The 11,329-nt window shown below is 42.1% G+C and overlaps 2 protein-coding genes across 6 annotated transcripts in view; one reads left to right on the top strand and one right to left on the bottom strand.

Moving 5' to 3' along the window:
* UBE2D3 (ubiquitin conjugating enzyme E2 D3) overlaps positions 1 to 2,248 on the bottom strand; it is a 37,760-nt gene extending 35,512 nt beyond the window's left edge. For all 5 annotated transcript variants that reach the window (XM_030492164.1, XM_030492167.1, XM_030492166.1 and 2 more), the window contains exon 1: positions 1,861 to 2,248. In XM_030492164.1, coding sequence (XP_030348024.1) covers positions 1,861 to 2,222 — 362 coding nt within the window. In that variant the 5' untranslated portion in view covers positions 2,223 to 2,248. The remainder of the gene's footprint in view (positions 1 to 1,860) is intronic.
* CISD2 (CDGSH iron sulfur domain 2) lies at positions 516 to 10,190 on the top strand. The gene is made up of 3 exons (XM_030492170.1): positions 516 to 2,299; positions 8,728 to 8,939; positions 9,951 to 10,190. Exons 1-3 carry the CDS (start codon positions 2,197 to 2,199, stop codon positions 10,038 to 10,040), a joined length of 405 nt encoding a protein of 134 aa, XP_030348030.1. The 5' UTR covers positions 516 to 2,196; the 3' UTR covers positions 10,041 to 10,190.
* The last annotated feature ends 1,139 nt before the right edge of the window (positions 10,191 to 11,329 follow it).

Raw genomic sequence — 11,329 nt, forward strand, 5'->3', positions numbered from 1 at the left:
CCTCCTGATGTTGACTGATCTGACCCCATAACGTGGTCCCTGAAGATGGGACTACTGTGTAAAACCCTGTTCTTTTCTGCAGGACCGAGCAAGCCTGCAGCTTACATTTTCCCCTTTAAGTGAAACAGGAAGTCTGCAGCCAAGTTGGAGAGTGAACACACATCTCCTGTGCTCCAGTTGAAATTGGTTTTCTAAAGACCATCTTTTGCCTCCCCTAAAGTTAAGAATCTCATTCAGGCTTCATTTTCTTTATAGTTTTATGACTTCAGCCTTTCATATACCGAAACCGTTCATGACTCACGTCAACTGATACCTATGCAGACAGGTGAGGCACAGTGAGAACGGCTCCTCTCTGCAACATGTGCAGATTGCCTAGCAGCGTGCTGAGTGGAGCACTGATCAAAGGCAGCACAGTGGGGCTGAGGAGCATCAGTGACATGTCAGCTGTGCTCCCAGTATCACGGCTAGCATCCAGAGAAGGCTGGAACAGCAGAAGAAAGGGAGGAGGCAGGAAGGACAGAGGCGCTCAACTTCAATGCGAAGTTGTTTGATTCAGAGCTGGAGGATTTACCTTATGTATCTTCAGCCATAAATATTCTTCCCTCAGAAAGTTTCACAAACAAGGTTACATCATGACATCTGATGTGTAATCTTTACAGAGTGATTATTCTGCATTTTGAGCATTTTGCTCTTTCATTATCTTGTCTAATTGCATGCATTTGCCTACACCAGAAGGAATCATCTTAGGACATCAGACATAGTCATTACAAGGATAAACTTAGGTGAGGTAGAGAACTAAGATACTCTGAGATCACAGGAATATTCTTGCTAGCTAAAGATGATTCATCAGGAAATGTTAATGTAGGGTCACAGTAATATTCAGGTGAGAAGCACAAACAAGCTGGATTTGTTTGTCTCAAACCTAGCTTTCAGTATTTGAGGTTTTTGCCTTAGTTCTTTATGGTGATTTTAACTTTTGGGTAAGATTGTCCTGAACCAGTCATTAAAGCAAACTAGCGAAAGAGATCTAGCACTGCATTTATCCTAGTCAATACAACGCAAACACGACTGTAAGTAGATTCATCCAAAGACAGACCAGTGGGTTCACATGACTCAATAAATACCTTACACCTTCATTGCTTTGCTGAACACTATTAACTTACCCCCAAACTTCTTAATTCTGGGCTGGCAGGGAAAGTGCACAGTTGATAGGGGCAGATATGGTGCAGTTTCCATACATCGAGGGACAGCTGTGCTCCTGTCAAGACTGCATAAGGAAGGAAATGTATCTTCTAAAAGGACTGCACTACTTCAGCTTTCCCAAAGATAGTTGTGCTCTGTGCTACATGCTATTAGCACTTCATGGATTCATTCACAGTAGGAAAGAATCTTGAACCAAATGGTGTTGGACTCGTGACCAAAGGACTAACTCAAGAGTCTTCGGGTCTGGCTGGGTTGTCTAAATTGACCTGGAATGGCTACATATTTCTTACTTTTTTTCCTCCTGGCTACACAGGCAATTTTCTATGCCAAAACGACCAGTGTCCTAGACATAAAATTCAATAAAATTAAAGTGCTCAGTCATAGAGCTTGTTCTGCACAAACTATTGCCAAACATGAGGCAGATGAGCCTCTTCATGTAATATTAAACCTCTCAGCACTCACATTATCCCACCTCAGAAGAGTTATGATACCATATGAAAAACACCATCCATATGAAGAAAAACTTTCAGTCCTTTACTTCAATATTTTTAAAACCGTCGACATGAAAAGCAACTTTAACGCAACAGGGTGACGACAGGTTATATATAGCATGTAAAACTGAAGCCACACAGAGTTATTAAAGCCGCACTCCCTCACCTCCCTAGCTGTACCTTCACGTGAGGCCCGGGCAGGAGGACACCTGGCTCCCGGAGGCGCCATGATGGCTCCCAACGCTCTCGACCCCGGCCTGGCCCCGCTGCCCACCGGGCTCCGCCGCCACTGCCGCCGCTCCCGCCCGCCCGTGACGCTCCCCACGGCGGCGCCCGCCGGAAGCGCGGCCCGATCTGAGGGGAGCCGGCGGTACCTCCGTGCGCATGCGGTGCCGCCACCGCCGTCGCCCCGCCCCGCGGCGCATGCTCGACGGGAGTATCGCGGAGCAGCGCGGCAGCCGCCGCGGCGTGGTTCCCCTTTGACCCCGCCGCCGCCGCCGCCATGGTGCTGGAGAGCCTGGCCCGCATCGTCAAGGTCCAGCTGCCCGCGTACCTCAAGCGCCTGCCGCTGCCCGAGAGCGTCGGCGGCTTCCTCCGCCTCACAGGTAAGGGGGAGCGGCGGGGCCCGGAGCCCTTTCCCGCTTGTGCGGCCCCGCGGCTTGAGTGGGGAGCACGGCGGGGCCGGGCCGGGCAGCGCGGTTCTGCCCGGAGCCTGGCGTCTGCCTGGGCGCCGGCACATGCCCCGGGCCTGTCCCCTGTCTGGCTGCGATTTCCACTTCTGGCTCCGGGCATTGCTCGCTTTTTGCCGACTCTGCTGAACCAGTTATCTGTTACAGAAGGGAGGAGGCCAAACTTTGAATTACCGTTAAACTGTTTGAGCAGGAAAATTATCCGTCAGGACGTTTAAGATGTCCTATGAGGTAGATGATAACCGTCAGAGTAAAATGTAGTGGTAAAATGTACCAGGCTCCTCGGCCCGAGCTTCTTTGCACTGTACTTAAAATTCCTCTCTGTGCAAGTATCAGCAAGTCGGAGGCTGTGCACGCAGAGAAAATGTGATTTTAGCTGAAAGCTTAAACCGCTGCCTCTTCATTTGCTTAAAAGTTTACAGAGCTCGTCTATACTGAGAGAAAAAACCACACCAACCTGTTTCTGGGAGTCTGTTACATACGTAATGTTGGGGGGGTATTTAATAGTTTTTATAACTATATTCAGAGTGAGGGAGAGAAAATATCTACTCATTAATCATAGCCCTATCACACAGTGAACAGGAAAGAACTACGAGGGTGGTGAGGCACAGGCAGATGTTGCCCAGAGAAGCTGTGGCTGCCCCATCCCTGGCAGTGTTCAAGGCCAGGTTGGACGGGACTTTGAGCAACCTGGTCTAGTGGGAGGTATCCCTGCCCATGGCAGGGGGGTGGAACTAGGTGAACCTTGACGTGCCTTCTGATCCAAACCATTCTATGATTCTATGAAATGCTAGCAAATTCTTTATGTGGTCAGTGCATGTCAGTGCTTTGCGAACTGGAGCTATCTGAGCCCAAGCTCATCTGCGGTAATACAGGCAGAACCTGAAGTAGCGTCAAATGACAAAATTAGTTGGGTGATAATAAACAAGAGGAATGCTCTAACAGAAACTCTCTGGAAACAGAAAAAGTCTTCTAAGTGCAGAATCAACCTTAGTTATTTATCTTGCAGCAATAAGATATATGACTTTAATAGTGCTGGAAAGTGATTCAATGTAGAACAGGCACAATTTATTTAAAACCAGGTTTGGGTAGTTTTCCAGCATGTTCATGCTGCTTGTAAACGTAAGGTTTCATTATCTTTCCCACGACAAGGAGACCTGATTTAAATGAACCGTTCTTTCCCTACAACTACTCTCTCATCAGAGCATGCTGTTAATTATATTTACCAAATAGAGAAATCAAGCTGCTACAAAGCTAGGAGGCAGGGGATACAGTAAGCTACAGAACAATGGAGCTTCTCATATTCCTAGCGTTTGGCAGTTTCCCACTTAAGTCATTGCCCTTTTAACCACAAGTCGTACTTAAAATTAGTTAAGCTTGAGTTTAATCTCTTCTTGCTTCACTTGTCCAAACATGCATTTCTGTAACAGGATTATTTGTGCAGCCTCTGTATCACACTACATAGTAGTGAATATAATTTATTCTGTAAACCTCTTGTCAGAACTTTTCCTTTTGTAATAGAATGATCACTGGGGAGAACTGGTTTGATGTCATGTTATTTAGCCCATTGACAGGTACTGCCTTGAATTTGGAGGGAGGGCAAGAGACAAACAACTGAAACCTCAAGTGGAGACCAAACATAAAATATCAGTTGCAAAAATATTGAATAAAGGCAAAAGAAGGAACCAAGTCAGAAATTACTTTGAAACCTGATGGATTTAAGGAGCATACCTGAAAGAAAAAAGTCCACAGCCTCTAGTTCTGAGTGGTTTCTTTGACTGGTGCTGTGCTAAACACTCAGAAAAGTGGAAAGAGATGTATAATTAAAAATACATAGCCATAGAGACAACACTTTTACACTCTTTTCATATTTTTTCAATAGTCAGATGACTAATATCTGCTGTCACACTTATATATTTTCCTCTTAGGGTGGATATGAATGAAAATGGAGGAAAAAACAGCAAAACTGTACAAGGTGCTTAAAGTTATGGCATAGGGTAAGTGCAACGTGGCGAGGCTTTTCAAAAGGGAACCATAGGATGCCATATCCTAGGCACCTAAATTAATAAGGGATTCTCTCTCAGTGCTTAAGTTATTGAAAGTCATTGAAACCTCATTGCTCATTGGAAGAGTCTTGTGCTTACCTGCACTCAGAGCTGCTGTCAGTCTAAGTTTGTTCTGAGAAAACCAGATTGCTTTAGCAAGTGTTGTCTCTTCTGTATTGTTGTTCTGATCTGGTTTCTCCTGTCCTAAAGCCATAAGCCTTTAAGAGCAAGGGATTCCCAATTCTGGGAGTTACTCTGCAGCAGCAACTTACAGGATCATATCTGTTGAATTACCATTACTGCAGACTATTAGAAAATAGGGAAGATTAGATTAATATTCTCTTTCGTGTTTACTACTACAAATTAGAGGGGTGTATTCTTTGGCAAATGGCATATCAGACATGTCAAGCATTCTTTGCTTCTTTTTGGAAAGTGGGAAATAATATTGATCTTAAAAGATTTAAAGTGCATCAGTATTTGTCCTTTGGTGGCATCTACTGAGCTTAGTCATGGACCAGCACCATAAAACACTCGCTAGCATAGACGTTGTTCGCAAAGGCAGGCCAGAACCCTTCTGTAGACCTTCATTAGCTTCCCGGCTGATGCAACTTCAATTCATGTAGTGCATCAGTTGTAGAAACAACAGACCAAAAGCGCAGGGAGAATCCTTTCATGTAGGATATTGTATAGTGTGCTGATAAAAATCTTGAGACGCCTGTTGTCTATCGTAACCTCACCAAATCACAATGGAAAATTGCTTGCTTGGAGAGAGGAAGACTGTTAACAGGAATGCAAGACTCCTGAAGCGAAAAGCAATGAGGGAGGAAGGAAAGAATGTTTGACCTTGGTTTTGAACGTGGATATCCAAATTGTCACTCTGCTGCTGCTCAGAGCCTCTTTCAGTTTCTCTTGTCATAGCTGCTTTACCCTTCCCTTCTCAAGTTCACTGAAATGAACAGTGTTGTCTCATTCTGGTGTCGGTTTTTATCCTGGTACGCCATTAAAACAGCATAGACGTTCACGTTAAACTAGCATGTGGTCATAATTTCAAGGTTTATGTAAGAATCTTGATGCTGTGCTTCTTTCCGTAACTATGACATGGTCCTGTGTGGGCTGTCTTATATTTGGCCTACATGTTAAGAGGCACTTTAATGTCACAAGCTGCCAGGCAAGATGACAGTTCTGTAGATCATTTTTTACAGTACTGAGGGAAAGAAGGGCAAAACCATGATAACAGAGTCTTCAGAACCCATTTGAACCATGAAATTGTCATTTGCAGAGTGGCTTGCTAACCTACCCATAGCTTTGGCTTTTTATTTATTTAGTGTGCTATGTCACTAAAAGGACTGTCACCTCTCTACCTTCGTAAGCTGATAGACATGGTAAAGTGTTGTGTGGAACCCTTTGTGTTTAGTTTGTGTAGCAAAGAGAGCACCCTTAAGAGACCCAGGCAAATAACAGAAAATAGAATAGAACTGCTTATTAATTCTGAAGATAATGTAATTGAGTAAGTGAGGAATCTCAACAGTTTCGAGAACACACAATCACAGTTCCAATTTTCATTTTGACTGGTAGCTAATACTTGTTAAAAGTTTGGCTTGCAGTTGAGCTGTTACTATAAGAAGCTGCTTTTGGGTCTGCATTCTGTGGTCATTTCCACAGGAATTAGCTAAAACATAAATCAGAATGAAAGATGCCAAAGGAGTATTTGGTGAAAGACAAGCAGGGACCACTTGCTTTGATTTGATTCTCAGTGGCTGGCCAGTCCCTTTCTGTTCATAGTGTACGTGTTTCTTATTTTTTTGGACTTGCTACTGTTGGACTAAAATAAAGAAAACCTCTTCTGGAAAATGTAACTGACCTGTGGTCCATGGCTTCAGCTTCTTGGAATTCTCTGAGCATTCCTGTTCTAGTGACGTTCCTGATACTTTCCAGGACTTACCTTTGGGACTGGTCTCTGTCTAACCAAATCAAGTTGGAAGACTAACCTCTTCGATACTCTGCTCTCCATTTCTGGCTTCAAAGACTGCCTCTTGCCACACAGCAGAACTGATAAGGAATCTCCAGAATCACTGTAATTGCTGAATTCTGAGTTATCAGCTGTGAAAATAAACAGTCTTGTGAATTGCCTTGCATCTGCTTCAGAAAGGTATGAATGGCTTCAAAAACACCGAGCAGCTTACAGCTGTAGAAAGATATCATTGCATTAGTTTGGGTGAAGCTTTTCTCCCCATCCCTGTCCACCCAGTCTGAAGATCTGTGACTTTTTAACTTTGTAGCAGTATCTTGTCTCTCTTGCCATAGAAGCACAGTCATGTTGATTTTTCAGTAAAAAGTATGAGCTTCTGGCAGTCTTGGCAATAACAAGTCAGTTTATGATTAGTGCACACATTGGTATAACTGTGCGCTTTCCAAAGACTCCCACATTAGAAACATGTAAAGAAATTATTGGCTAGTGAGGACAAAACTCTTTTTCAACAGTTAGCATGATACAAATATTAAATAATAACCATGATAAATAATATCCTTGCACTTCCTATTCCTGTTTGTTTCTAATTCCCTTTCTAAGAGGTTGCAGCTATCATATTCCTGTTTCATTTGGATGAACCCAACTGGTTATGAGTCTCCTATAGACATGACTACTGCTCTGATTTTGATGTCATATCAGGGAGTTTCAAGCTGTATTGAGATGCCACTTGCTGTTTAGTTGCTGGTCTCTTTTAATGATGCTTAATACTGATATGAGACATCTCCTTTTTGTGTGTCAGTTTTAGCTCAGTTGTATTCATCGCACACTTGGTAAGTGCCCTGTTTCTGGTTATGCTATGCCTGTTGGAGTGTCTGCTCTGTCTTTGGAGTTCAGAGCAGCTTTGTAGAGACCCACCTCTTTGCCACCAGTCAAGTTAGATATTCAATTTGGAAATTTTTTTTCAATAACCAAATATTTTTACTCTCTTCTAAAGTAAGTTCCAAGTCAATCTTTCACGTAAGGTCAGAAAGTGCATTTGGATTCTTATTGACATGTTCTTCTGGCACAGTAATGGTAGAAAAGACAAACAGGCACTACTGTCCAGGAAATTCAGTACTTCATGTAACTGAAAAAGTTTAAGTATCTCAATGTTAATTGTTTAATGATTTAGGGCTTACAGCTTGTTGCAGGAACTGAGAAAAGAGAGAAGGATTAGTCTGTTGCATTAACTCTTAGCAAATTTTGTCAGTTGTTGTGCATAGGGACCACTGTAAGTGCAGGTGTGGAAAGACTACTGAAAGTTCTTGCGGCGCCTTTATCATTTACATGGTTGTGGTGCATTGCATTCAATGCATTCTCCAGAAATTCAGAAAAATGTGTTCTCCTTTATTGCACCATGGTACTTAAATTACACTGGAGTATTGTCACAACATGTTTTGCTGGAAAAGTGGATCCACCTTCAATATATATAGATCTTAAGTGAGGCGCTGATGAATTAAGAAGTCCAGTAAGTCTTCTCTCACCAGTATGTCTGGAAGATTTATAATGATATAGCAAGGCAGCTAAGTCTGCAGAGGATACTTGAATGTCTTACCTGTTCTTAAAAGAAGTTCCTCAGCTTGGTAAAAAACAACTTTCTGTGGCTTGACTTACCTGATCTCAGGACACTTTCTTTGTGTATTGTAGAAATTGGTTGCAGATCCCTGAGCAAACAGAACTCTGAAAGATAAAACCAAAAACATGGGTAAAGGTTTTGTTAGTGTTTATCGAATAATCTCTATAATTTCTACCAAAAGTTTAAAAAACAAACCTTGGAACAAATCAAATGAGGAAAGCTTCAAGAAACTAAAAATCTAAGAAAAAAAAAATCAAACCCTTCCAATTGAAAATTGAATTATAAAATGTGGTGAACATTCTTCATACACAGAATGTTAAGATAGCGACATTTAATATACTTACTGCATGTGATTATGCCCAGTTTGCTAGTACACAGTGCTGGTTTACCTTGGGTGAGCAGAACCCCTGTAATTTTAGGGCTCACCATTTCAGTATGCCTTTTATTTGTTTTGGATTTGTTTCCATTGAGTCATCTTCTACAGTGTTAAGATGAAATTCTAGGAGTCGGATTTTTACCTTGGCTACAGTAAAACCCAGGTTTTCATTTGGGTCTGTCTTTCTTAAGACTTACCCACAGAGTCTGGTTTGCCCTCAGAGCCCTGCTGACTGCGCAGTTCCATTCCCTACCCTAAGCCTCAGTCATTTGAGAGTAGCTGATGCTGCACTGCACTGAAGTGGTGTCAAGAGCCAGTCTAAATTCCACCTGTCTTTAGTTGCAGAATGGCTGCGGTTATTGCCTTTCCTGGGCGTGCTGGCCTTGCTCGGTTACCTCGCTGTTCGCCCGTTCCTCCCCAAGAAGAAACAGCAGAAGGATAGCTTGATTAACCTGAAGATCCAGAAGGAAAATCCAAAAGTAGTGAATGAAATAAACATTGAAGATCTGTGCCTCACTAAAGCTTACTGCAGGTGTTGGCGTTCTAAGACGGTAAGACACTTTGTGCTGCTGTAGCATTAGAGATCAAAACTTGGATATTTTTATCAGTGCTTCAGTGTGAATTGCTACACATAGACCTGTGCTTTTCTCCGGAGTTTTGAGAATGACGCAGTTCTTATTTTTTCTCCACTGTAAACCTATCCACATGCAGAAAGAAACTGTAGAAACTTGTGAGAAACACAGTAGGGTTTTTCTAGAAATGCTTACACAGTAACCACCTGTGAGTAGATTGGAACCAAACAACCCTTATTTAATGTCTGGAAATACATTGCAACTAATTGGAAGATAACTACTTTGCAAAAACAATGCTTAGAAAGTCACTCATAGTAGAATGAAAATTAGGCTGGACCTGTGTTGGTGCAGGAGAGCATAACCCCATCTGGTCCAGAGAAGCCAGTAGTTGACTGGTTGGGGTAGTCCATATCCCCCAAATCAACTAGAGGTACATGACCATTTTTCATCTAGCCTCAACTGCTTTTCAGTGTGCTGACTGCACCCTGGTTTTGTCCTCTCTGGACTGAATGCTTTCTTGTTTTAACAAAAAAATCAGCCCTGGACCTAAGAAACTCTACTATTCTTGCTTCAGACTAATCACTTCAGCAAAATACTTCAGCATTCCTTAAACCAGTACTTACTGGTTGCAAATGGTTAATCTATAAAGAGCACTTCTTGGTGCTCTTGTTTAAGGTTTATTGTTCCACAATAAACCTTAAACCATTTGAGACTGATGACTGCTTTGCTTGCTGTCCTTTCATGCAAAAAGGCTTTGTCCCTGACTTTGTGTCTATGAACAGCTATTTTAGGACCTCACAAACTTACTTACCTGTTAGCAGTGTAATGTGTCCCATGTCTTAGGAGACAGGGAATTTGATATTGAAACAGGATGTAGTAGTAGGAACTAGTGACGTTATCAAAGTGCTCTTGGCATAGGAAGAAGTATAAAAATCTCCATGTAATTGTTGTACAGAGTTATACTAATTCCTCATGTATGTTTTCTTCCAGTTCCCTGTCTGTGATGGCTCCCACAACAAGCACAATGAATTAACAGGAGATAATGTAGGTCCACTAATACTCAAGAAGAAAGAAGTATAGCAGATGCTTAATCCACTAGATCATGACTGATTAAAAAGTCTTTTTATACCATTGTAGTTGCAAGGGACAGCATTTTATTATGTGATTGGTATGATTTAATCTAATGATTGCTGTAGATTTCTTTTTGGAATAAACTGCATTTAGACAGTGCTAAGTCTGTCACTGGTTTGATACTTTATTCTGAGAAGAATTAATGTCTGCTTTGTAAAACTGTAAAGTAACTATCCCTGTAAATAAGTTGTTTATTTCAACAATAAAATTACTTCCTACAGTGAAGCCTTTTTGTATGAATATGTAATTCTAAAACTCTTGCCGTTTCCAAGTTCCGTTGATTTTGTTCTGCTAAGAAACCACATTTTATTCTGCTTTTCGGGAACAGATTTAAGTGCACTTAAGTTCAGGAGGGAAAAAGGTATTAAATTCCTCCTTTGTGAGCAGGTATTCAGGCAGGCAGCATAGCACTGATAATTTTTGCTAGGTGAAGGTCTGGCCTGTGCAGTGCCAAAGTGGGCAGTTTGTTAATCTCACTCAAAGCAGCCTACCTCAGACAAACACACACCCTTACCCCCAGCTGGTAAGTCTCATACAATGTCCCAGGTGGAGTGCTACAGTTTATATGGTCTGGAGACCACATAACCTGAACTATTGAGCAGGTCAGCCACTAACGTTATCCCTTTATTTTAGGCACCTGTGTTGATCGTTCATGAGCTACTGTAAGGAAACATGAATTTCCTTCTTGCAAGTTCACTTGCACTGTAGCCACTACTTTTTGTAGCAGGGAATTTCATGGGAGGAATTGGTTAAATGACAAGAAAGCAGAGCTGAGCTGTATTCTTGTTACCTATTCAGAAAGATTATTTTGGCAAGTCAGAACTTTGCTGCAGTATGGCTTAATTTCAGATGCAGGTAAATAATTGCTAGTTACCTACCTGCTAGATTAATTCTTCTAAAGTGCTTTATTCGCCAATGAAGGACTGTATCCATCAGTTTAAAAATACAAATTTGGTCCATGCTACAATTTTAGTCAATTGTACTAAGGCCCATTTCAACTGTTCCTTAACAGCATGTCATTTGACCTACTGTTAGGCAGGTGGGGAGCCCCAGAGCGGTGTGCCATTGCCAAAGCTGATCACCACTGTGCTGAAACAAAGCAAGTCAGGAAGCAGTTCTCACATAATGGCTCACACAGCAGCAGTAGAACTAAGGTAAATCGTTCCTCCTGCATTTGTAATAGTTGTAGTTCTAGGTACCTAAAACTCTTGCCTTGCAGACCAGGATGTGATTGTATG

The sequence above is a fragment of the Strigops habroptila genome, chromosome 7 (genome assembly GCF_004027225.2).
Source record: "Strigops habroptila isolate Jane chromosome 7, bStrHab1.2.pri, whole genome shotgun sequence".
NCBI classification, from domain to species: Eukaryota; Metazoa; Chordata; class Aves; order Psittaciformes; family Psittacidae; genus Strigops; species Strigops habroptila.

Excerpts from the sequence above, each read along its gene's own strand:
- CISD2 (XM_030492170.1), top strand. The coding sequence starts at position 2,197 with ATGGTGCTGGAGAGCCTGGCCCGCATCGTCAAGGTCCAGCTGCCCGCG. Across the intron at positions 2,300-8,727 it reads CGGCTTCCTCCGCCTCACAG|TTGCAGAATGGCTGCGGTTA; the intron begins GTAAGGGGGAGC and ends ACCTGTCTTTAG. Across the intron at positions 8,940-9,950 it reads GGTGTTGGCGTTCTAAGACG|TTCCCTGTCTGTGATGGCTC; the intron begins GTAAGACACTTT and ends GTTTTCTTCCAG.